A 27,316-nucleotide genomic window follows, 5' to 3' on the forward strand; every position below is an offset into this window, starting at 1 on the left:
AAATCTTTGGAGGGAGTTGAAAGTCTGTGTTGCCCAGCGACAGCCCCAAAACATCACTGCTCTAGAGGAGATCTGCATGGAGGAATGGGCCAAAACACCAGCAACAGTGTGTGGAAACCTTGTGAAGACTTACAGAAAACGTTTGACCTGTGTCATTGCCAACAAAGGGTATATAACAAAGTATTGAGAAACTTTAGTTATTGACCAAATACTTATTTTCCACCATAATTTGCAAATAAATTCATTAAAAATCCTACAATGTGATTTTCTGGAATTTGTTTTCTCATTTTGTTTGTCATAGTTGACGTGTACCTATGATAAATTACAGGCCTCTCATCTTTTTAAGTGGGGGAACTTGCACAATTGGTGGCTGACTAAATACTTTTTTTCCCCACTGTACCACAGCTGTCAGCCAATCAGCATTCAGGGCTCGAACCACCCAGTTTCAAAAAGTCGATAGAGTCCAGTGTCCTGCTGATTGTACTCATGTTATAGTAGTAGAGCAGCTGCAGTTCTGTCAATTACTACTAAAGCTGATTGTAAACATTTGTACTTATGAGTAAAATCATAAAACTCATCCATCATAAATTGTGTATTGATCTTGTACTGTATTGTATGTAGAGTGGCCGTAGTTTGCGGTCCTGAACAGGCAATATCATGGGCGTGGCAATTCAAAAACAAAAAAATAAAGGGGCCGTTTCCTGAACACAAATTAAGAATCTCTATTGGAAATGCTTTTAGTCCAGGAATAGACTTAATCTGTCTAGGAAACCATCCGAAAGTGTCTGCAGCCAACAAATAATGTCACCAAAAACAAATTGTTGTTGATTTGCTTTAACTTTATTTATTTGTATGGATTTTTGTGTTTTTGTCTTATTTTTTTATATTTTTTTCCACCCTTACTATAGGTCTTTTTGGCACTACATAATTATCTGATAGGGGTGGGCATGTTAAAATGTTGTTTTTTGTTTTAACAAATGTCTATTCAAAGCTTTTATCCTTAAGCAAGCAAAGTAGGAACACAGCTAATAAAAATAAAGGATAATTTTTACCTCCTTACTTTACACAAAATAAAAACACTTTTTGGACCCCTTCAGAAATGGGGGTATTAAAATATTTGACATTTGTATCACAAATCAATGTAATGAGACAAAAAAACAAACACGTAAAAACTGTACAAAAAAATGATAAAATTCATTTTAAAAAGTCTTGTGACCAGATGATGCAAAGTTAGATTATATAGTTTTAGTTTTATCATGGTGAAGGACTATAAAGCCTAATTGAATTAAGATGCTATGGGAGCAGAGTTCAGAGTTCATTTCTTCTGCTGGATGTAGTTGAGGTTGACGTGATGTCGTCCGTGGGGGAGGAGCGGGTAATGCTGATTGGGGTGCACCACAGAACCTGGGGTGAGGCCAAGACAAAGAAGGAAGTAAAGTTAACTACTGTAGGGGCATTTTTGTAAGATCGAATAGGAGAATTATTTAGATTAGACCAATCAATGAAGTACTACAAATGATACTAAATGAGAGGTGGCATCCTAAGAGTCTGCAGTACATGTCCTAGCAGAACGCCTCTCCTGCCCGTATCCGTATTAGAGGTCTTCTCTGGTCTGAAAGTTGGAGCCGTTCCGAAATGGATCGGTGGCTTTCCCACCCCACCAGATATGCAATAAACAAGCAATATTGGCCAAATGAACTACAGTTAAGTGTCTTTAAAAACTGCCTACAACAAATTACAAAAAACTATTAGTTGTGTTTTGACGTGTAGCATATTCAAAACAATGGACTATACTTTCCTAATAAATACACACACACCACCATTCAAAAGTTTGGGGTCACTTACAAAATGTCATTTTTTTCGAAAGAAAAGCAAATTTTGTGTCTATTAAAATAACATCAAATTGATCAGAAATACAGTGTAGACATTGTTAATGTTGTAAATGGCTATTGTAGCTGGAAATGGCTGATTTTTTATGGAATATCTACATAGGCGTACAGAGGCCCATTATCAGCAAGCATCAGTCCTGTGTTCCAATGGCACGTTGTGTTTGCTAATCCAAGTTTATCATTTTAAAAGGCTAATTGATCATTAGAAAACCCTTTTGCAATTATGTTAGCACAGCTGAACAGTGTTGTGCTGATTAAAGAAGCAATAAAACTGGCCTTCTTGAGACTAGTTGAGTATCTGGAGCATCAGCAATTGTGGGTTCGATTACATCTTACATTTTAGTCATTTAGCAGACGCTCTTATCCAGAGCGACTTACAGTTAAGTGAGTGCATACATTTTCATACTTAAACTGTCTCTAACCAGAATAGAAAGAGGAGTGGGAGGCCCCGGTGCACAACTGAGCAAGAGGACAAATACATTAGTGTCTAGTTTGAGAAACAGACGCCTCACAGGTCCTAAACTGGCAGCTTCATTAAATAGTACCCGCAAAACACCAGTCTCAACGTCAACAGTGAAGATGTGACTCCGGGATGCTGACCTTGTAGGCAGAGTTGCAAAGAAAAAGCCATATCTCAGACTGGCCAATAAAAATAAAAGATTAAGATGAGAAAAAGAACACTGGACTTTTTCTTTGCAACTCTGCCTAGAAGGTCAGCATCCCGGAGTCGCATCTTCACTGTTAACGTTGAGACTGGTGTTTTGCGGGTACTATTTAATGAAGCTGCCAGTTGAGGACCAGCTACAATAGCCATTTACAACATTAACAATGTCTACACTGTATTTCTGATCAATTTGATGTTATTTTAAAATGGACAAAAAAATTGCTTTTCTTTCGAATACAAGGACATTTCTAAGTGACCCCAAACTTGAACGGTAGTGTATATACATACACACACACACATACAACTGGTGAAAAGTTTTAGAACACCTACTCATTCAAATGGTTTTTCCTTTATTTTCACATTGTAGAATAATAGTGAAGACATCAAAACTATGAAATAACACATATGGAATCATGTAGTAACCAAAGTATTAAACAAATCAAAACATTATATATTTGAGAGTCTTCAAAGTAGCTCCCCTTTGCCTTGATGACAGCTTTGCACACTCTTGGCATTCTCTCAACCAGCTTCACCTGGAATGCTTTTCCAACAGTCTTGAAGGAGTTCCCACATATGCTGAGCACTTGTTGGCTGCTTTTCCTTCACTCTGCGGTCCAACTCATCTCAATTTGGTCGGGGGATTGTGGAGGCCAGGTCATCCGATGCAGCACTCCATCACTCTCCTTCTTGGTAAAATAGCCCTTACACAGCATGGAGGTGTGTTGGGTCATTGTCCTGTTGAAAAACAAATGATAGTCCCACTAAGCCCAAAACAGATGGGATGGCGTATCGCTGCAGAATGCTGTGGTAGCCATGCTGGTTAAGTGTGCCTTGAATTCTAAATAAATCACAGACAGTGTCACCAGCAAAGCACCCCCACACCATAACACCACCTCCATGCTTTACGGTGGGAACTACACATGCGGAGATCATCCGTTCACCTACACTGCGTCTCACAAACACATGGCAGTTGGAACCCAAAAAATCCAATTTGGACTCCAGACCAAAGGACAAATTTCTACCGGTCGTGTTTCTTGGCCCAAGCAAGTCTCTTCTTATTATTGGTGTCCTTTTGTAGTGGTTTCTTTGCAGCAATTTGACCATGCAGGCCTGATTCACACAGTCTCCTCTGAACAGTTGATGTTGAGATGTGTCTGTTACTTGAACTCTGCGAAGCATTTATATGGGCTGCAATTTCTGAGACTGGTAACTAACGAACTTATCCTCTGCAGCAGAGGTAACTCTGGGTCTTCCATTCCTGTGGCGGTCCTCATGAGAGCCAGTTTCATCATAGCGCTTGATGGTTTTGTGACTGCACTTGAAGAAACTTTCAAAGTTACCAAATAGGGCTATCTTCTGTATAACCCCCCTACCTTGTCACAACACAACTGATTGGCTCAAACACATTAAGAAGGAAATACATTCCACAAATTAACTTTTAAGAAGGCACACCTGTTTAATTGAAATGCATTCCAGGTGACTACCTCATGAAGCTGGTTGAGAGAATGCCAACAGTGTGTAAATTGTCATCAAGGCAAAGGGTGGCTATTTGAAGAATCTCAAATATAAAACATATTTTGATTTGTTTAACACTTTTTTGGTTACTACATGATTCCATGTGTTATTTCATAGTTTTGATGTCTTCACCATTATTCTACAATGTAGAAAATAGTACAAATAAAGAAAACCCCTTGAATGAGTAGGTGTTCTAAAACCTTTGTGTGTGTATGTATGTATGTATGTATGTATGTATGTATGTATGTATGTATGTATGCATGCTTGTATTTTATAAAAAAAAATTGGGGGGGGGGGGGGTTACTTTTTACTCCTTTTTCTCCCCAATTTTGTGATATCCAATTGGTAATTACAGTCTTGTCCCATCACTGCAACTCCCGTACGGACTCGGGAGAGGCGAAGGTCGAGAGCCATGTGTCCTCTGAAATCCGACCGCCAAGCCGCACTGCTTCTTGAAACACTGCCCGCTTAACCCGGAAGCCAGCCGCACCAATGTGTCGGAGGAAACACCGTACAGCTGGCGACCGAAGTCAGCGTGCAGGCCGCCACAAGGAGTCGCTAGAGCGTGATGGGACAAGGACATCCCAGCCGGCCAAACCCTCCCCTAACCCGGACGACATTGGGCAAATTGTGCGCCGCCTCATGGGTCTCTCGGTCGCTGCGACACAGCCCGGGATCGAACCCGGATCTGTAGTGACGCCTCTAACACTGCGATGTAGTGCCTTAGACCGCTGCGCGCTACTCGGGAGGCCCATAAAAGTTGTTTACCTTACGGTTCAGCTGGCAGAGATTTGAGCGATAACTGCATCAGGGCATTGCAAGCCTATAGGCCTAGGCGTCCACTGTATTTTATTAATATTTTACAAATACATATTAAAAAGAGACAAGCTTAGGCCTAGCTCTAGAGAGACCGGTATGCCGGCGCTATGTTCCCGACAGACATTTTTTAAATCCTTGTCAGAGAGAGAGATAGAGATATATATACAGAGGGGAGAACAAGTATTTGATACACTGCCGATTTTGCAGGTTTTCCTACTTACAAAGCATGTAGAGGTCTGTAATTTTTATCATAGGTACACATCAACTGTGAGAGACGGAATCTAAAACAGAAAATCACATTGTATGATTTTTAAGTAATTAATTTGCATTTTATTGCATGACAAGTATTTGATTACGTACCAACCAGTAAGAATTCCAGCTCTCACAGACCTGTTAGTTTTTCTTTAAGAAGCCCTCCTGTTCTCCACTCATTACCTGTATTAACTGCACCCGTTTGAACTTGTTACCTGTATAAAAGACACCTGTCCACACACTCAATCAAACAGACTCCAACCTCTCCACAATGGCCAAGACCAGAGAGCAGTGTAAGGACATCAGGGATAAAATTGTAGACCTGCACAAGGCTGGGATGGGCTACAGGACAATAGGCAAGCAGCTTGGTGAGAAGGCAACAACTGTTGGCGCAATTATTAGAAAATAGAAGAAGTTCAAGATGACGGTCAATCACCCTCGGTCTGGGGCTCCATGCAATATCTCACCTCGTGGGGCATCAATGATCATGAGGAAGGTGAGGGATCAGCCCAGAACTACACGGCAGGACCTGGTCAATGACCTGAAGAGAGCTGGGACCACAGTCTCAAAGAAAACCATTAGTAACACACTACGCCGTCATGGATTAAAATCCTGCAGCGCACGCAAGGTCCCCCTGCTCAAGCCAGCGCATGTCCAGGCCCGTCTGAAGTTTGCCAATGACCATCTGGATGATCCAGAGGAGGAATGGGAGAAGGTCATGTGGTCTGATGAGACAAAAATAGAGATTTTTGGTCTAAACTCTACTCGCCGTGTTTGGAGGAAGAAGAAGGATGAGTACAACCCCAAGAACACCATCCCAACCGTGAAGCATGGAGGTGGAAACATCATTCTTTGGGGATGCTTTTCTGCAAAGGGGACAGGACAACTGCACCGTATTGAGGGGAGGATGGATGGGGCCATGTATCGCGAGATCTTGGCCAACAACCTCCTTCCCTCAGTAAGAGCATTGAAGATGGGTCGTGGTTGGGTCTTCCAGCATGACAACGACCCAAAACACACAGCCATGGCAACTAAGGAGTGGCTCCGTAAGAAGCATCTCAAGGTCCTGGAGCGGCCTAGCCAGTCTCCAGACCTGAACCCAATAGAAAATCTTTGGAGGGAGCTGAAAGTCAGTATCGCCCAGCGACAGCCCTGAAACCTGAAGGATCTGGAGAAGGTCTGTATGGAGGAGTGGGCCAAAATCCCTGCAGTAGTGTGTGCAAACCTGGTCAAGACCTACAGGAAACGTATGATCTCTGTAATTGCAAACAAAGGTTTCTGTACCAAATACACTGCTAAAAAAAAATAAAGGGAACACTTAAACAACACAATGTAACTCCAAGTCAATCACACTTCTGTGAAATCAAACTGTCCACTTAGGAAGCAACACTGATTGACAATAAAATGTCACATGCTGTTGTGCAAATGGAATAGACAACAGGTGGAAATTATAGGCAATTAGCAAGACACCCTCAATAAAGAAGTGGTTCTGTAGGTGGTGACCACAGACCACTTCTCAGTTCCTATGCTTCCTGGCTGATGTTTTGGTCACTTTTGAATGCTGGCGGTGCTTTCACTCTAGTGGTAGCGTGAGACCGAGTCTACAACCCACACAAGTGGCTCAGGTAGTGCAGCTCATCCAGGATGGCACATCAATGCGAGCTGTGGCAAGAAGGTTTGCTGTGTCTGTCAGCGTAGTGTCCAGAGCATGGAGGCGCTACCAGGAGACAGGCCAGTACATTAGGAGACGTGGAGGAGGCCGTAGGAGGGCAACAACCCAGCAGCAGGGCCGCTACCTCCGCCTTTGTGCAAGGAGGAGCAGGAGGAGCACTGCCAGAGCCCTGCAAAATCACCTCCAGCAGGCCACAAATGTGCATGTGTCTGCTCAAACGGTCAGAAACAGACTCCATGAGGGTGGTATGAGGGCCCGACGTCCACAGGTGGCGGTTCTGCTTACAGCCCAACACCGTGCAGGACGTTTGGCATTTGCCAGAGAACCACTGGCGCCCTGTGCTCTTCACAGATGAAAGCAGGTTCACACTGAGCACATGTGACAGACGTGACAGAGTCTGGAGACGCCGTGGAAAACGTTCTGCTGCCTGCAACATCCTCCAGCATGACCGGTTTGGCGGTGGGTCAGTCATGGTGTGGGGTGGCATTTCTTTGGGGGGCCGCACAGCCCTCCATGTGCTCGCCAGAGGTAGCCTGACTGCCATTAGGTACCGAGATGAGATCCTCAGACTCCTTGTGAGACCATATGCTGGTGCGGTTGGCCCTGGGTTCCTCCTAATGCAAGACAATGCTAGACCTCATGTGGCTGGAGTGTGTCAGCAGTTCCTGCAAGAGGAAGGCATTGATGCTATGGACTGGCCCGCCCGTTCCCCAGACCTGAATCCAATTGAGCACATCTGGGACATCATGTCTCGCTCCATCCACCAACGCTACGTTGCACCACAGACTGTCCAGGAGTTGGCGGATGCTTTAGTCCAGGTCTGGGAGGAGATCCCTCAGGAGACCATCCGCCACCTCATCAGGAGCATGCCCAGGCGTTGTAGGGAGGTCATACAGGCACGTGGAGGCCACACACACACACACACAACTGAGCCTCATTTAGACTTTTTTTAAGGACATTACATCAAAGTTGGATCAGCCTGTAGTGTGGTTTTCCACTTTAATTTCGAGGGTGACTCCAAATCCAGACCTCCATGGGTTGATAAATTTGATTTCCATTGATAATTTGTGTGTGATTTTGTTGTCAGCACATTCAACTATGTAAAGAAAAAAGAATTTAATAAGATTATTTCATTCATTCAGATCTAGGATGTGTTGTTTAAGTGTTCCCTTTATTTTTTTGAGCAGTGTATTAAGTTCTGCTTTATCAAATACTTATGTCATGCAATAAAATGCAAATAAATTACTCAAAAATCATACAATGTGATTTTCTGGATTTTTGATAAAAATGACAGACCTCTACATGCTTTGTAAGTAGGAAAACCTGCAAACTCGGCAGTGTATCAAATACTTGTTCTCCCCACTGTGTGTGTGTGTGTGTGTGTGTGTGTGTGTGTGTGTGTGTGTATATATATATAGCAGACGCAGTTGCCTAATTCGTAAATTTTTGATCAGAATATATTTTATAAAGATAAGCATTATATTGTTAGATTAAAAGGACTAACTCTGGTAGGCATAAAACATTCTTCCTCAACTCAAGTTCACCTTCATAGGCCTGCAGTACCTAAACTTAATAGGCATACCACACCTAGGGCTGTGGAGGTCACGAAATTTCGTCAGCCGGTGATTGTCAAGCAAATAAATGTCGGTCTCACGGTAATTGACCGTTAATTAACAAACACATTTTGCATCTCCTGACTTCCAAACATCTACATTTTAAAAAGTCTAATAAATCCATGTAATATAGCCTACACCTTCACAATAAATCCATTATTTATTTTAGACAGGTCTAAAGAAGCATGATATTAAGAAAATGTAGTCTATTTCAGAAGAACAGATTATGTTAGGTCCTGATCTGGCTATGCAAAAATGGCTGTGGGCTACACTAGTTCATTTAGCAGACAAGATTTGCTTTGAATTCCGTGGCATTATTTTATAGTATGAAGAATACAATTTTTCTATTTTCTCCAAACGATTTGATGGAGTGCGCACATCCGGCTATTCTGTGTTGAGCAGTTGACAAAGAAATAGGTACTCCTATATGCTTAATTTAGAGATATTAATGTAACTTTAGTTGTTCTACAAAACATTGGCCTATATGTTTACATTTTTGATTTAAAAGGGACCATTATCATGCACCTGTATCGAAACAGGGGCAGCCGGAAAGAATACATGTAATCTATGCACTTAAATAGCAAATGGAGGACGCTTTTCCCTGTGGTTTATTTTCATGCCAGCCAGGTAGGCTATACTCCTGTTGTAAAGAGAAGCAATGTGCTTAATATTAGGAAAGTTTTAAAATAAATATAGTAGGCCTAGCTTATAGAAAGCTGATCCTCCTCTTTTCAGTAGAGGCCATCACTCCGTTTTCTTACGCAATTGTATAGCCTATAGAAATGTTGCGCAACATGAGCTCATTGGCTCTCATGAAGTGTTTGATTAGATTTTCAAATACATTTGCATTGATGTCAGAGTGATTAGAGGGACAATAGAGTGCTGAGTACCAGGCAGTTAACAAGTTTGGTAGGCTACTAATGACCATCAGCAGCATCAGAGCTTGGAGAAGCCTAATTACCGTTGAAACTGTGAATAACTCTAATCCGCATCTCTCTCTCTCTCCGAGCCTCTTACCTTGGGACATGAAGGGCTTGCCGGGTTGTGGGTAACCCCCGTTGCCCTGCTGGATGAAGTTCTGTGGCATGCGGTAAGGCCAGGACGGGGACAGGGAGTAGTGGGCCGTGTTGCTGTGCTCCCAGGTCCTAGAACCCTGCTGGCTCACACCCCCGAACTGGGTCTTGTAGCCTGGGTCTGCAGGGAGAGGGAGGAGGGAGGAATGGTTGGATGGATGGAGGGAGAGCATTACATTTGGTCAACAAAACATCGTTGGAAAATTGAAACAAGGAACTACTCAGCCAACCACAATAATTTGATATCATCCTTCTGTCCCAGCACCAGTTTAAGTGCACAGTGAATTAAGTGTGTAGCCCAAAACCACCAGTGTCTCTTACCTGACCACACAATCAGCACCGTTAACAAGGAAACAGACAGTTACTGCTAAAGACAAGGACAGAATCTGACCAGTTAGTCAGACAAAGGCTGACTGTTCCGACAACTAGCAGAGACAGACAGACAGAGACAGTGCCACCCAGTGTGTACCTGACTTGCCCACAGTGCCATTAGCCACCAATGCCCCCTGTTGTGCCAGGTGGTTGTGCCAGTGCCCGTCCCGTCCCCGCCCTCCTCCCAGGCCCATGGGCCTCCCCGCCGGCTGGGCGAAGATGATGCTGGGGTCATTTAGGTTCATAGGGCTAGGGCTGCCACCCCCCGAAGATCCCCCTGGCCCTATGTTCCCGTTCGCTGGCCCAGGGGCCTGGCGCGGAGGGAATTTGAGGCCGGGCGGGGAGGGCCCTCCAGGGCCGCTGGAAGTCTGGAGGATGGGGCCGTGGATGGGCCAGGAGTTGGAGGGGTGGTGGTGTTGGTGATGGGCCTGGTGCCCCTGGGACTGATGTGACTGGTGCTGGTGTTGGTTGTGGTGGGACGGCAGCAGTCCCAGAGCAGTGAGAGCTGCAGAGTGGTGGTACTGGCCCGGGTGGGAGGGAGGGAAGCCGAAGAGAGAGAGGGGAACCTGGGGGTGTTGGGGCTGCTTGGGGGGTCCCCCCCCAGCGGAGGTCTTGGAGGAGGATTGGGGGGAGCTGGAGGATTGGCTGGAACCCTGGGAGAACGGGTTGGGCTGGGGGGAATAGGGCGGAGTATGGTGGGAATCAGACTGGGGGGGGGGGGGGGGGGGCAGGGTAAGGATGTAGCGGGAAAGACAGGAAGGGAAAAAGACCGGAAGGGAAAGAGAGAAATCAATTAAAAAGGCATCACTATACATACAGGTCTGTAGTGATACATCAAGAAGCTAGCTGCAGCATGTTTGAACATGGTTAGGGAGGCTAAGGGAGAGACAGACAACGCCCTGTTGTACTCACACATTCAGAGGGTTGTCTGGTGCGTCCGGGGCGGTCCTGTGGAGGCTGGGGGATGGGGATGGACTGGGAGCTCACCATGGCTTGCATCATGTGGGGAACTGGAGGAAATGGAAGCAAACTATCACATCACTCAGTCAATGAGCCACTGCTGCCCTCTGCTGGGCAGTAGTAGTCATGACAAAATACAGGGCTTTAAAATCAACAATTAGATCCTGTACATGGGCTCCGATACGATACGTTTTAGTTTGAAACGATTCGGTGCCATTCGGTTTGATTAGAGAACGAATCGATGCGATTCAACGTAATACGATCTGAAACACTAACATTTGTTGCATAAACACATTCATTTTCCATTCTAAATAAAAAGCTGCTGCTGGAGCTCATGAGCTGGGACTCTCAGAGCTGGATCTGTCTGAGTTTGTTATTTTTGCAGATTAATGTTTGAGCTTTTAATGTATCAATATTTATCATTTACAAATTAGCTATGACATAGCCAATGAATATATAGCACAACTTTGGATTTCACCCCCCATCTCAAAATCAAATGGTTTTGACCGTTTTTACAGATTGATCTTCCCTTCTCCTCTAGTTTCGGCCATGCAGTGTGCCTCGCAAAAGTGATTGCTGTCCTCGTTATGAAATAATTAACTTTACCCTGTGTATAAAAAAATGACCATATACACTGATTGTTTAAAGCAAAACTACCAAAAATATTGCTGATGGTGAACCTGAACAATCAAAATAAAATCTATTGTAAGCCTCGTTCAGCAGGTAGACATATAGCCAGTTGTGTCTCCAAAACCGGAATAAAAGTAAGTTAAACCAGCGCATAGATAAACTAAATTACATCCGACCGATGCATGCTACATTTGGATCGGTTTGGGGTCCGTGGACCGATGCACTTGTATCTTAAACATTTGAATTGGGGACCGATGCGTATCGGTGAATCGTTACATTCCTACCTGAATTTGTCCAATAGAAACTCTTGTTTTGCTCTGTTTGCTTCCGTTTGGTTCTCAAATGGTAAACTGTTTCCGTAATGAATTCACCCCAGAGGTGTAATTATTAGAAGAAGACTGTAGCAAACAGTTGCAAAACCTTTTACAACGGAAACAGTTTACTCCAAATGGAAAATGTTTTGCCAACGGAAACAGGAGTTTCTATTCGACAAATTCAGGTAGGTCCCTCCCAGTTCCATTTCCAGATCAGGTGTGTGTGTGTGTGTGTGTGCGTACCTGGTCCCCCTGCAGCTCTCGGTCTAAGATGACGGTACTCTTGGCAGTCCCTCCGTACATGACCTATGTCACCACACTGGAAACAGCGACGCTCCCGTGGCTCATGTTCGTCTCCCTCCTTCACATCCTCCTCCTTCTCCTTCTTCCTCATCCCCCTGTTCGGACAAACACACACACACAAGCAGAGGATTAGCGCACTCAAACATGCAGCCACCACTTGACCTAGGTTCAAAGACTATTATAAATCATTTCAAATACTGCATCTGTGCTTGATTGAGCTTGTCTTGCAACAGAACCAATAGAAAAAAAAGTATCAAAAGTGCAAACTCCTCCCACCTGGCCAGGCAAGCTAAAGCAAAAGCTCAAAGTACTTGAAATATTTCAAATAGTATTTGAAACCAGGTCTGCTAAACACACACACACTAGTTCCGAAAAAACTCACTGATATTCTCTCCCAGTGTACCTGCGTCTCTTGGGGCAGTCCTTCATGTAATGGCCGATCTTGCCACAGACCCGACAGCACCTGTCATTAGGTGCCAGCTCCCCGTCCGTTAGCACCTTGGAGTCAAAGAAGTAGTACTGCACCACAGAAGAAACAATGTTAGAGATGAGAACAGGTCTTCTATAGACAGTGTCTGTACAGCCAGGGCAACAATGCCTATATTTACACTGTGTCTCAGAGTGCAGATCTTGGATCAGGTCCCCCTCTTGTTCATGAACATTTAAAGGGCAAAAATGATCTTATATCAGCACTCTGAATACAGCCCTATATATAGTGTGTGCCATACCGCCTCCAAGCCAGGCTGGGGGTAGAAGGGAGTACCAAACAGCTTCCTGCCGTTGATAAAGGCCTTCATGATGAAGTTAGTCACTGAGGAGACACAGAGAAGGGATGTGTTGGGGATCACTGAAATACTACAGAGAGCACAGACCATAATCACTAAAGTACTGATGTAGATTACATACTTGGCCTGATAAGGATAACTTTCAATAAATTCTGTGATTTTCCAGAAATCCTTGGTGGAGGATTCATTGAAAGTTCCTGAAATTTTGCAACCCTACTTAGGAGACATAGTTCACTTACTTTTGCGAGAAACTCCAGCACCAAGATTGTGATTCAAGTCAAAGGGATCTAAGGAACAAACAAAAGTAAATCGGTGATCAATCGGTCCCTTCATCATCACAACCATGTGAGTAGGATAGTTTCACTACCTTCGATAGCAATGCACTTTGAGGTCCACTGCTTCTCGAAGGTGGTGAGTCGTTTCCTCTGGCGGATGCTAATGACGTGCTCCTTAAAGTCAAACTCCTCGGTGTAGAACCTGAGCAGGCCCAGCCACAGCTCCCCCACAGACTCACGGTTCTGCTGCAGCTCTGGCAGACGACGACGCTACGAGGGTGGACAAGGGACAGTGAGCTTTATCATCTTCAGAACTCTTTTAGAGAATGCTTTTGACTACAATGACTAGTAAGCAAAACAACAAGCTTATTCAAGGTCATCATTCAGGAGAGGCAGACGTGTGTAGGATTTGTTACATTCAGTTGCGTTGATGACTTAACAACTCACCAGTTCCTCAAGGTCATCACAGAAGAAGGCATTCCAACCATCCACCATCCTCTGTGGTACAGTGTGTCCGTCAAAGATCTAAGGAACAGGTCGAAATTGGGTTATTTCCTAAAGCTTTTCAAATTGCTTTTACAAAGACTTTCAGCGGGTTCTGTTGGTGTCAGCTACATCCCTACAGACAGGCTAGAACAGGATGTGCTTGTTAAAAGGGTTAACAGAGGGTAAGTGAACAGTACCTCTTGGAGAACAGGGATGATGGGGGGCTGTCTCTGCTGCAGGAAGTATAACACCATGAGGATGTAGGCGTAGGACGACAGACTTCCTCTGGACGCGTCACCTATGTCACAGCGCTTTGCAAACACCTTCATGGTGTATCCCAGGAACTGCACGCGAGGGTCTACAGCAGCGTAGGTAGCCAGCATTCTGGTGTTGTGTTGAGCCTGGAAGAGAGGACAGATGCCAATGAATCCATACAGACGGCTAGTACACAATTACACTGATAACAGCAACTTAGCTTGACTTACAAAATACCTGTTACCCAATGATAGTTCTCTGTCCCTTACCAGTCCTTGTTATGGCGATCAGTAATGTTAAGTACACTTTGTGATTGCAAATGATCTCAGTTTACTCACAAGAGTATTGTAGAGGCTGATATCTGCCTCCAGTCCACTCTGTCTGTGTTCAAACTTCACAATAGGCACTTTGGCTGTTGTAATAGGCAGGATGTTCCTCAGACCTGACAGAGGAAAACACAGGTAATCAATCACCAAACAAGCAATCACCAAGTCACAAAATATGACTGTCTGTACTCATAACAAGCAGTCAAACCATGCATCCTGAAAGGAGTCAATGTAATGTGCTCTCTTACCTGTGTTTCTCTTCAGCACCTTGGCTAGGTCTTCAATTATCTCTTTGCAGTTCAACTTCTGTTGAGTAGAGGGGTAGACAGATATACATATCAGAATGACTGGGGAGACAAAGAACTGCAGGAAAGAGTTTCAAATTAAAATGTCAAAATGTCCACCAGTCACAGTGAGTCCACGTACCTCTCCGGTGTCGTGGCCCTCCAAGGTCATGCAGATGTCCAGGTCGCTGTCACGGAAACCAAAGCCATTCTTGGAGGAACCAAACAAACACAGCTGGGCCTTGTCTGTAGGATGATATCATAGAAGATTTATAATACCATACTGAGGTGGTACTACACAGTATTGTAAGTTCCATATTCCTGTGCACTGCTGTTACATATGCAATTTAGTCATCTGTAGGTACCATTGTATTCCTTTCGTATAAACCTCTCCAGACTACCCATGATCTGTTCTCTCTTCTGCTGCTCTCCAAGAGAGGGGGACAGCTCATCTACAAACACAGACATCAGAAAAATTATATTTAGCGTGCTTGAGTATTCCCATTTGTGCATGTGAAGTCTATATACAGGTTTTACCAGTGTAGTGTTCAAGACATGTCTTAGCTCCATAATATAGAAGATATGTTTGGACAAAATCACTCAAACAAACTCCTTCCAAGATGGCAGAATAATGTTAATCAGCAGATGACTTACGGTAGCAGAGTCTACAAAGGCCATCCAGGATGTCTCTGAAGCGGTCAGTCATGGGAGGCAGCGGTTTGAGCTCGATCTTCTTGAAGTCCTCAGGACAATCGTCCTTCAGATGGCCATCTCTCTTACAGATGCTACACACGACCGTAGGAGGCTGCAGGGGAGATAATTAAATAAAGATGACTGACCTGTTGGAAAGCAAAGCCTGTGAACTTAATTCTGGAACTTATACTAAAAACCTCTGTCAAAGCAAGTCTAGAATTTTCATTATCCAATTCAAAACAATCAAAAAAGCATTTTGTACAGGTACCTTTCCTCCTGTGAAGATCATCCTGTCAAATATATAATGCAGGTCCTCTGGTGAAATATGTCCCTGCTTCTCTGACACATGCTTATCCTCCTCTTCATCACTGTCCAGCAGGCCGTTCTGGGGCGAGGGGGAGGCAGAGGAATGCTCCAGGGTAGCGCCAGGCTCAGCTCCAGCCCCATCTGTAGAACTGTCCCCCTCACTGAGGACCAAGTCCATAAGGCCAGCGTTTAATGCCCTCTCTGCTCTGTCCTCTTCATCACTTTCAGCCTCATCATCCTCCTTCTGTCCTGTCTCAGAGCTCTGACTGTTCCCTTCCTTCCCATTGCTCTCTCCACCTCCACTCTTCTCAGCCACCTCTTCTCCTCCCTTTCTGTCTCCTTTCTCCGGTTTCATGTCGCCATGTTTGCACGTCTTCTTGCCTCTCTGGCGCCCTCCTGTGTCCCTGTCCTTGCTCTGCGGGCAGGCAAAGTATTTGTAGGTGGTACGGAAGCGCTCCTGGACGTACTCAAAGACCATCTGACTGTTTAGGCTGCGGGCAACATTCCTCTTTAGGGCAAACGGATCTGAGAAGAGGAAATGGAGGAAGATAACTTTAAAGGTGGTAGTGCAGTGGTGTGTAGAAACTCACTAAAAGAACTAACCAATCTGACCTTTCCACCACATAACTAACCTATTCACACCTAGTAAGTCAGCAGGCTCATTGAGGGAAACATGTAGAAAGGACAAGATAGGTAACAAAAACGAGGGGAGCTAGTCACATAAAAACATTTTCTATAGAACAAACCTGATTGTCTGCCATTTTGAATTGGGGGGGGGGGGGGTCATAGAAATAAGAATGAATAGAACGGGCTTGGAAGCTCTAACCCTGGCCATTTAACTGGTAAACTCACAGGAACACTCACAATGGCTGTCTGGTATTGTGATGCAATCATTTCCATAGTAATGTAGAATGTTAACTCAAATTATGTTAACTGCTGTGGCTCATGCAATGCTGTCTTTTTTTGTAATGACATTTGAGTTGAATCAACAAATCACAGCACAAATTGATGGGTACACTCACAATGCTCGACGGTCCACCTATTATGCCATCATTGACTTGAATGGGGACGCCCGTTCTATTCATTCTTATTTCTATGGGGGATCATGTCAGCTCTATTCATTACATTTCTATCTGCAACATTCTGAATGTTTCATCTCTGAATACCCTGTTTAGTGGTCTCTCTCCCTCTCACTTACCCTTGATGGCCAGCCTGTCTGTTTAGTGGTCTCTCTCCCGCTTACCCTCGATGGCCAGCCTGTCTGTTTAGTGGTCTCTCTCCCGCTTACCCTCGATGGCCAGCCTGTCTGTTTAGTGGTCTCTCTCCCGCTTACCCTTGATGGCCAGCCTGTCTGTTTAGTGGTCTATCTCCCTCCCCAGCCTGTCTGTTTAGTGGTCTCTCTCCCGCTTACCCTTGATGGCCAGCCTGTCTGTTTAGTGGTCTATCTCCCTCCCCAGCCTGTCTGTTTAGTGGTCTCTCTCCCGCTTAACCTTGATGGCCAGCCTGTCTGTTTAGTGGTCTGTCTTGTCTGTTTAGTGGTCTCTCTCCCGCTTACCCTCGATGGCCAGCCTGTCTGTTTAGTGGTCTCTCTCCCGCTTACCCTTGATGGCCAGCCTGTCTGTTTAGTGGTCTCTCTCCCGCTTACCCTGGATGGCCAGCCTGTCTGTTTAGTGGTCTCTCTCCCGCTTACCCTTGATGGCCAGCCTGTCTGTTTAGTGGTCTCTCTCCCGCTTACCCTTGATGGCCAGCCTGTCTGTTTAGTGGTCTCTCTCCCTCAGTCTTACCCTCGATGGCCAGCCTTCGTCGGGGCCAGTTCTTCATCTCTCTGGAGAGGAGCTCTTTGAGGCGGATGCTGATGATGCGTTCCTCCAGGGCGAACTCCAGAGTGTAGAACCGAAGCAGCTCCAGCCACAGCTGGCCCAGGGACACCCCCTTACCCAGGTCCAGGGCCAGGCGCGTCTGAGAGGGAACAGAGCGAGAACATAGAGTCAGATGGGACATAGGCTTAGTTCATAAGGCTACATGGACATTAGCCACAAAGAAGAAGAACAGAGGCACTCTGAACCTTGAACGCCATAGGTGGCATGGATAGAAAAGGAAATGGACTGGTGTAAGAAATATGGTGAGTAATCCTTCTAGCTAGCACACCAATACAATGCTTTGTAACACTTCTGAGAAAAGAGGATACACTCAGAAGTCCTTTGAAGCACTCTGCTTTTAGCACTGCTGACTAGAAAACATATTACAATGCACAGTCAAATCAGTTATAGAATGTAAAAAGTTTATTTGAACTAGAAAAAAAGCCTTGTCAAGAGTACTCACCATTCCCTCTGCATGCTGGTTCTTCACAGCAGGTTTCTTCTGCTCAGGCTTGGCCTTCGCTCCGTTCTCTCCCCTGCCGCCCCCCCCTCCCTCTGTACTGGGGGGTCGGTGCTCCCACCCAACAAATATATCCATCTCTATCCCCGTCAGATGGTACTCATCCACAGCCTTCACATCAAAGCCTTCGATCTGAAATCAACCACATACAAACAAAGTTATAAACAGCATTAACAACAATGGCAACAAGCACAGTAAAAACATCTTCAACAAAAGCGAGCAAAATATTATGACCTGAAAGAAAATGACTCAATACAAATGTGTGCAGCGATAGTGGGGACTAGTTTAATAAAATATCAACCTTTCTGTGGTGTCACCTACCCAGTAGCCGAAGTAGACAGGAAGGATGGGCTCCCTGCGTTGTTGGAGGAAGAAGATGACCATGAGGGAGAAGGAGTAGGATGGGATGCCCCCTTCTGCCTGGCAGTCAATATGGCACAACTAGAGGGACACACACACAATATAGTCTTTATTTAAATCTGGTAACATCATTAAGAACACATTCTCTCTGGTCAGGGGCTGTTGGCGTCATCAAAACCACTAAAGCTACAATATGCTAAGCAACCATATCATTTACAATGAAATCCACACACATTTTACTCTACTCACAAATGCTGAAAAAAACATTGGTATGGACAGGTTTAGGTTTAGTCAGCAAAGGCCAAAACATTTAGTTACATTTGCTATTACCACTAAAAGCACTAGCGTCAACTAGACAGATGCAATTTATATAATACGCTGTTATCCATAAAATACAATTTTACCCAGACCAGCCTTACCTTAGCCCAGAGGCGGAAGGCCAGGACCAGAGGCACCAGTCTGGGTTCCAGTCTAGCTAGGGCAGCCAGGTGGTTGGTGGTGAGACAGGCCACGTCATTACCTGCACTCACTTTGCACATCAACCCACTGTGGAGAGATACAACAACACTGATCAGGGTTGTATTCATTAGGCACCAAACGGAAGAAAACAGACTGAAGCAGAGAGGGGCTACCTGAACTTGTCTAATAAGAAACTATCATTTTTATTTTGTTGCCAAATGTTTTGCTATGCTGTGCCCAGGAATAAATAAATAAAACACCCAGGAACCACTAAGTCAGAGGATATTTAAAAAAGTAGTAGGTTGTAAAAGGATAACAGTAGAGCACATAGAAAGCAATAGAATTGACCTTCCACTGACCTGTTGACATCTCTGCAAAACACTACCGGAACTTTGGCGTGAAAGTCAGACTCCACCTCAGAAAATTGAGCTGGAAAAACAAAAGGTCAACATTCTTTGACTGCTCCCAAACCCAACAAAATTATCTCCTGGCTGCCTCCCCAATTCACATAGTTTAACTCCTGAAAAATATTGTTTAAATCAAATTTACCAAGGGGGTTGTATTAAAACTACTGTGGATTAGTTCGGATTTCTATTACGGTAATTGTATTTTCTCATACCAACATTCTTCATTGAAGGAGGTTAATATGGGCTCTCCATTTTAACACAGAACTCAGTACAGCTCGGCCCTGGCCTGGAATCAAGAGCTCACTGACTGTCTAGTGCCACAACACAATCCTTCTTATGCTGAATTTACAGTCTCTCTCTACACTGTGTGTGTGTGTGTGTGTGTAGGGCTGTTTAACACTCACCGCTGTTCTTCAGGATTTCCAGTACTTGTATCAGCACATCTGGTTGGGTCATCTGGAGACAAAAACAACATGACATTTACTAGTAAGAGTCAAGGCATCAACATTTATCATATTAAATTCAATCAAATGTCTTCATAAAGCCGTTTATACATCAGCAGCAGTCAAAGTGCTTTTACAGTGACCCCAGCCTAGACCCCAAAGAGCTAGCAGAAGTGGAGGCACATCATATTCAGTCCACTGTTGATTTGAGTCCTGTTTTAGTGTCCTGTTTAGGAGTCCAATCATTCACAGGTTCTTGGATCCCTCCAACTGATAAACATACCCAATCAGTTAAATCCTATCCAAGACAATCAAGGTGAAAGCGATCAGAGATCATCTGATACAGACTGACAATAAGGTGATGATGCAAACCAAGGCCTCCTTCCTGTTTGCCTACGTTGATTACCACTGATCTAACAATAATTTGATTTGCACCCACTTTGCATTTACACTCAGTGTCCAGTATATTAGGTACACCCATCTAGTACCGGGTCGGACCGCCCTTTGCTTCCAGAACAGCCTGAATTCTTTGGGCCATTGAAACGTTGCTCAATTGGTATCAAGGGACCTAACGTGTGTCAGGAAAACATTCCCCACACCGTTACAGCACCGCCACCAGCCTGTACCATTGACACCAGACAGGATGGGGCCATGGACTCATGCTGCTTACACCAAATCCTGACTGCCATCAGCATGACGCAACAGGAACCGGGATTAGTCGGACCAGGCAATGTTTCTCCACTCAATTGTCCAGTGCTGGTGATGGCATGCCCTCTGGAGCTGCTTCTTCTTGTTTTTAGCCGATAGGAGTGGAACCCGGTGTGTTTGTCTGCTGCAATAGCCCATCCCTGACAAGGACCGACGAGTTGTGCGTTCCGAGATGCCGTTCTGCACACCACTGTTGTACTGCGCCGTTATTTGCCTGTTTGTGGCCCGCCTGTTACTTTGCACGATTCTCCTTTGACATCTCATCAACAAGCTTTTTTCACCCACAGGACTGCCGCTGACTGGATGTTGTTTGTTTGTCGCACCATTATCAGTAAACCCTAGACACTGCTGTGCGTGAAAAGCCCAGGAGGGCGGACATTTCTGAGATACTGGAACCAGCGCACCTGACACTGACGACCATCTCACATTCAAAGGTCGCTTAGGTCACTTGTTTTGCCCACTAACGTTCAATCGAACAGTAACTGGATGCCAGTCTGCCTGCTTTATATAGCAAGCCACGGCCCTGTGACTCACTGTCTGTAGGAGCTAACCATTTACGTGAACGGGGTGGTGTACCTAAAACTGGACACTGTGTGTATATAACTTGCATTAGTGGGTTGTTAGGAAACAGACAAGACTTACAGTGGAGGGGTAGGTGACGTCAATATTGATGTCACTTGTCTTGAAGGCAAATCGGGTGAGACAGGAGCCGTAGAGGCGGAGGGAGCAAACTGGAAAAGAAACACCAACAAAAGCCATTCATTAAACAGGGTTCTATTCATTCCATTCATTAAAACAGGATTCTATTCATTAAAACAGGATTCTATTCATTCCATTCATTAAACAGGATTCTATTCATTCCATTCATTAAACAGGATTCTATTCATTCCATTCATTAAACAGGATTCTATTCATTCCATTCATTAAACAGGATTCTATTCATTCCATTCATTAAACAGGATTCTATTCATTCCATTCATTAAACAGGGTTCTATTCATACCATTTCACTACTATTGCATTTTATTTGTTTATTGCCAACCTGGGAACCTTTGCCACTCAGCCTATACTTACAATAAGATACTGATTTCAACCATCCAGACATGGCAGATCAACAGTCTAGATGACAGGAAGGAGACAAGAGGATAGGAATACTTGGTTACCTGAGAGGTGCTGCTGGATGATGATCTCCATCCTGGTGACCACTTCCTGTCGCAGCAGGAAGTCCTGGTCAGAGATGCCGTGTTGTTGGGCGACCTGAAGGACGGCTGCATCCACGGCTCTGAGCTGGGCTGGGGAGGGGGCAGGCAGTGCACGCAGCTCATTCTCCTCCTGCTTCTCCTGAACACAGCACAGGGGAGAGGGACAAAGGCAGGGTGAATCCAGATCCCCTCTAACGGCCCTGTCTAATCCACTGGAGAGAATGTGGACAGAATTTGGAGTTTGGGGGAGATACAAAATGGCCGACGTAGGCTTAGGAAGCAGCAAAATAGGAAGAATGTATACAGATACACACACCAATAAGGTCCACCTTAATTAACCATTTCCACTTCTAAAATAACAAAGATGGATTCCCTTTCAAGTTACAGTACACATCAGTTGTTGTTGGAGAACATGACAATTATGACAAAATAAATAAAAGTTGCTAACTTTTTCTCTCACCATGATGTTCTTCTTGTGTCTCTTTTCCTTGATGTGTTTGTGTGCCCCCTGTACGTTCTCTATGTGTATTGAACACAGCTTGCATAGGTACTGGAAGTTAGGGTACTCTGGAGACGGCTGTAGAGACAGAGAGAAATGAGTGAAACCAATTACATGTGAGAGACCAGTCGCTGATCGTGCCCTGCCCCTCACTGTACACATGCAAATGACAGACATTTTACAACTTGTTTGCACACCCCCTCCACCCCACAGCAATGTGTTGAACTGTTGACTATTAACATTGTTATTATTTTGCCTGGTGGAGGGTTCTCAGCAACAAACAACAAGTTGATAAAACATCTGGCCTAAGAAGTTGCCTTAAAATGTGAAATTGTGTCCATAAATTCCAGTCAACTGATACAGACAATGCAGTGCCTTCAGGAAGCATTCACACCTTGACTTTTTCCACATTTTGTTGCGTTAAAATAGACTAAATGTAGATCTTGTGCCACTGATCTACACACAATACCCCACAATGTCAAAGTGGATTTTCTTTTAAGAACTGTTTACAAATTAATACAACAATTCAAAGCTGAAATGTCTTGACTGAATAAGTATTCAACCGCTTTGTTATGGCAAGCATAAATACATTCAGGAGCAACATTTTGTTTAACAAGTCACATGAGTTGCATGGACTGTGTGCAATAGTGGTTAACGTGATTTTCAAATGTACCCCACACGTACAATTATCTGAAAAGTCCCTCAGTCAAGTAGTGAATTTCAAGCACAGATTTAACCACAAAAACCCAGGAGGTTTTCCAATGCCTCGCAAAGAAGGGCACCTATTGGTAGAAGGATACATATAAAAAAAATCAGACACAGAATATCCCTTTGACCATGTTGAAGTTATTAATTACGCTTTGGATGGCGTATGAATAAACCCAGTCACTACAAAGATACAGGCGTCCTTCCTAACTCAGTTGCCGGAGAGGAAGGAAACCGTTCAGGGACTTTACCATGAGGACAATGGTGATTTTAGGAGAAAACTGAGGATGGGTCAACAACATTGTAGTTACTCCACAATACTGACAGAGAGAAAATAAGGAAGTCTGCATGGCACTAAAGTAATACTGCACAAAAAAATGCCAAAATAAATGAACTTTTTGTCCTGAATACAAAGCATTATGTTCGGGGCAAATCCAACACATCACTGAGTACCACTCTTCATATTTTCAAGCATTGTGGTGGCTACATCATGTTATGGATAAGCTTGTCATCTGCAAGGACTACAGAGTTTTTTTTAGAATACAAATAAATGGAATAGAGTTAAGCACAGGCAAAATCCTAGAGGAAAACCTTGTTCAGTCTGCTTTCCAACAGGAACTAGGAGACAAATTCACCTTTCAGCAGGACAATAACCGAAAACTCAAGGCCAAATATACTGGAGTTGCTTAGCTTACAAAGACGACATTGAATGTTCATGAGTGGCCTAGTTACAGTTTTGAATGAAATCTGCTTGAAAATCTATTGCAAGACTTAAATGGCTGTCTAGCAATGATCAACAACCAACTTGACAGAGATTGAAGAGTTTAAACAACCCAGGTCTGTGAAGCTCTTAGAGACTTACCCAAAAAAACTCACAGCTTTAAATCGCTGCCAAAGGTGATTGTAACATGTATTGACTCAGGGGGTTGAATACTTATCTAATGAAGATATATTAGCGTTTTATTTATCTTTAAAAAAATATTTGAATATTTCTTCCACTTTGACAGAGTATTTTGTGTATATCGTTGACAAAAAAAAAGGCAATTCAATCCATTTCAATCCCAATTTGTAACAAAATGTGGAAAAAGTTAAGGGGTGTGAATACTTTCTGAAGGCACTGTACATACAGACAACTGATAAACAAACGTAAGTTATTTTATCGCCTCACCTTGACCAGTCTGTGTATGTAGTCTCTGTAGAGGCGATCCTCAGCCTGTCTGAGACCCAGCTTCTGCTCAGAGGTCATGTTCCTCCCCTGACCCTCATCATTGACCCCTGACCCCACCACGTTGACCTCCACAAAAGGCTGCCCTGTCTCCACCACAGCACCGGCCTTCTCGCCTGCAAACACACAGACAGACCAACTCTTCACTTAGATATAGTCAGCATGTAGGAAACAAATGTTTTGACCAAGAAGAAGAGTTTATATGACAAAAAAACAGCAAGAGGTCTCTAACATAGACATATTGTAGCAGCCATCCTTCAATGGCCCCATCTTGGGGATCTTGGTCTGTGCAGTAAGGACTTCCTCAGATGAGGTGGCCACCGTACCTGCTCCTGTGTCTCTCCCTCTACCAGCTGGGCTCCTGCCTGTAGCCAGCATGGGCCTAGCGTCACCCCCCTGCCCAGCCTGCTGCTGGCCTCCCAGTCCCACCTTCCCCCTCTCCCCAGAGCTGGTCCTCCCAGTCAGCCTGCGAGGCTTCCCCATCCCTGGGTCCTGAGGGCTGGCTGTGGAGGCTCTTTCTGTCCCACGGTTACTGCCTTGGTCCTTATGGTCCTCCCTGGCTGTGGTGATGTTCTCCTTGCTCCGGCAGGCAGTGGCAGGCTTGGGGCTAGGCCCCTCTCTTGGTGTCACTGGAGCCTCTTTCAGGGGCTTGGAGCTGGTGGAGGATGGCGCTGTGGCTCCCCTGGCCTCATTGCGAGAGGGCTTAACTAATTTTAGGGGGCTTTTTGATTCCTCCATGCCTCAATCCAGTCTTATCCCTCACCCGGGCTGAAAACTAACTACTCTGTATTGAGGATGGGGAGGCAGCTAGTCCAATGAAAACCTGAAGAGATGAAAGTCATTAATTTTTTGCATTACCTACATTGATCTTAAAAGAACAATAGCCTAAACTATACATATATACTTAAAACTATCAAATCATAGCATATTGAACTAATTCAGCACCTGCTATGAAGAACTGAGCAAGTAGCCAATGGCAAAACATTTACCTTGCAATAAAGTTCCAAAGCAAAGGCCTGATCAAAACAAGTACATCCTAGTTAGTTATGTGGGTTACAGTAGTTGGACCAGTGCAGAACAGGGTTGTAATATAACTTATATTTATTGCAAATATAAATTATTTCGATGTAACGAAGAGAGTGGCTAGTTGACTAGCTGAGAAAAACCAAGGCTGAAGGACTTGTTTGTTATGAAACGAAACCAACCCACAACATCCTGAAAGGGCCTTCTCGCGTAGCGAGACACCCTGCAGATGCAAACAAACAGGGCAAGTGACATTTAAAATAACAGCTAGAGACAAATAAATAACGTGCAGACTTGCTAGCTAGCTGATAAATGTTTGTATTTGTTAACGGTAGCTAGCTAGCCATCTCATAAACACCTGATAAATGGCTAGTTAGCTAGCAAACTAGCCATCTATCCGCTAGCGGCTGGAAACCTTTTTACAGACAATTGTTTGACTAGCCACCCGACCCTATAAAACTGACGCACGACAAAAGCGCCAGAACATTGAAAAATGTCTTACTGTTTTATGCAGATTTTAGCTCTAAAATACGTCTAACCTCTTCATCTTCATGCTCAGTATTTCGTTTTTCTCATTCACGGATCAAAACCACTGAGGTATGATCAAAACAGCACCATAGACGCCATGTTAATTCCTGCATAGGGCATTGTGGGTACCTTTATTGAAGGTAGTTGTATCAAAGATTATGGATATACTGACAAGAAACCTGTCTCTCCGCCCTAACAATGGGAGTCATTGTCCACAAAGCGGCACGGCGGGCTGTCTTGCTCCCCCTATCCTTTCTTTGGATTGGTGGATACATCTCATTATTTTAATACCTTTTTGAATATTCGTTGAGGGTTTTCGTCAACCGCCTGTATTCCATGGAGAGAGATGCTATGCTACCAGCCTCATCCCATTAATATCTATAGCCATCTCGAGACAACTCCGAAATAAAGTGTTTTTTCTCAAAGTTGCCGGGATGTCACGTGTCCTACTTGTATCAGTACACTCATAACAACCTAAGCATTACGAAACTTCTATTCGATCAAATAAACCTCACGTAGCAAATAAGTCATTCGTTTTTTTGTTGACCATTCTCGACATTCATTAACCTCCATACAAAAACATCTTGTTGGTGGGCGAAAAAACGGGGGGGGGAAATGCCATCTGCTGGAGGGAGACAGATTTCCCGTGGAATTGGGCCTCTGCCTCTTCCTATCTGGTTGTGTTCATTAAAGCATTATGGGGTGGAAGCTATTGAAGTTTTAATGAAGTATTTTTAATGTAAAGTCAGTTTAAATTGATAGAAAAGTGCCCAAAAATACAAAAGTATTTGGAGGGATGGGGTCTCTGAACCATTAACAGTGGGTTGTATTCATGAAAGTCTTATTGATAGAAAATAGCCAAAGCCAAAAAATACAAAAGTAGGGTGAATTCAGAAAAAGAGAGACACTTTTTGCTTTTCCGTCTTCTGTAACCTCTTTCGACATCTATCCAACATATTATATTAGCCCAACACCTGATACATTTCTGAAATGCTCAAGATGTTTCCTAATCACACAAAAATAACAAATGTTGATATCATATTCGCAGGATGCATGACACACACATTTGTGTACACAGCCAAAACCCTATTTTCAGTTCACATTTGGTAAACTGGGACAGCAGGCTAGATAAATTGGGACATCATTATCATAGTCCCAATTATACCGCAATGACAATTAAATTCACACTTTTTTGTTATATTATCATCTTGAGGATTTTAGAAATGTATCATGTGTTGGCTAATATGTTGGATAGATGTCGAAAGAGGTTACAGAAGACAGAAATGTATCATGTGTTGGCTAATATGTTGGATAGATGTCGAAAGAGGTTACAGAAGACAGAAATGTAATACATGTAAATTAAACAGGATTACAGTACTACAAGAACCAGAGCCATGCCTAACCTAAGTACAGAGGGTCCCTATGAACTGGATCTCTTTCCTTAGTGGGCAGAACAAGCAAGGAGGTGGCAAAAGGCCACGTCTACAAAATGTTGTGCACTCTGTTCGTAACAGATTTTAGTTTTGGGAACAGAAAACTGTATTGAGATTAGGCTTTTCTTCGATGAGAAAATCAGCATAATGGCGGCCCAGTTCCATCTCGCTCCATACGCTCCCACTGCCGACCACATGGCTTCCACTCTTCACCATATTTGGTGGGATTCACCCTAATTGCCATTGAATGGAGGGATGAGGTCCTTTTAGGTTTTTTTAACCCTTATTGTTCCAGTTAAGTTGACTGAGGCCACATTCTCATTTACAGCAACAACCTGGGGAATAGTTACAAGGGAGAGGAATGAACCATTTGGAAGCTGGGGATGATTAGTTGGCCATGATGGTATGAGGTCCAGATTGGAAATGTAGCTAGGACACCGGGGTTAACGACCCTACTCTTA

General features: G+C 44.1%; 1 protein-coding gene across 1 annotated transcript; it reads right to left on the bottom strand.

The window, feature by feature from the left end:
* Positions 1-824: 824 nt before the first annotated feature.
* Positions 825-25,543, bottom strand: LOC311131587 (terminal uridylyltransferase 4-like). Its single transcript, XM_084164654.1, has 29 exons — positions 25,397-25,543; positions 24,198-24,694; positions 23,815-23,987; positions 21,903-22,019; positions 21,404-21,581; positions 20,885-20,973; positions 19,496-19,547; positions 19,044-19,113; positions 18,645-18,771; positions 18,187-18,306; positions 17,809-17,997; positions 17,271-17,445; positions 15,449-16,011; positions 15,142-15,292; positions 14,853-14,939; positions 14,630-14,733; positions 14,452-14,509; positions 14,216-14,319; positions 13,820-14,023; positions 13,584-13,661; positions 13,229-13,406; positions 13,101-13,148; positions 12,805-12,887; positions 12,480-12,595; positions 12,017-12,171; positions 10,782-10,879; positions 9,967-10,576; positions 9,442-9,618; positions 825-1,404 (listed from the first exon to the last, which is right to left on the bottom strand). The coding sequence occupies exons 2-29, from the start codon at positions 24,607-24,609 to the stop codon at positions 1,316-1,318; spliced, it is 4,605 nt and encodes a 1,534-aa protein (XP_084020780.1). The 5' UTR covers positions 24,610-24,694; positions 25,397-25,543; the 3' UTR covers positions 825-1,315.
* Between the last annotated feature and the right edge of the window lie 1,773 nt (positions 25,544-27,316).

The sequence above is a fragment of the Coregonus lavaretus genome (genome assembly GCF_964263955.1).
Source record: "Coregonus lavaretus genome assembly, chromosome: 6".
NCBI lineage: Eukaryota > Metazoa > Chordata > Actinopteri > Salmoniformes > Salmonidae > Coregonus > Coregonus lavaretus.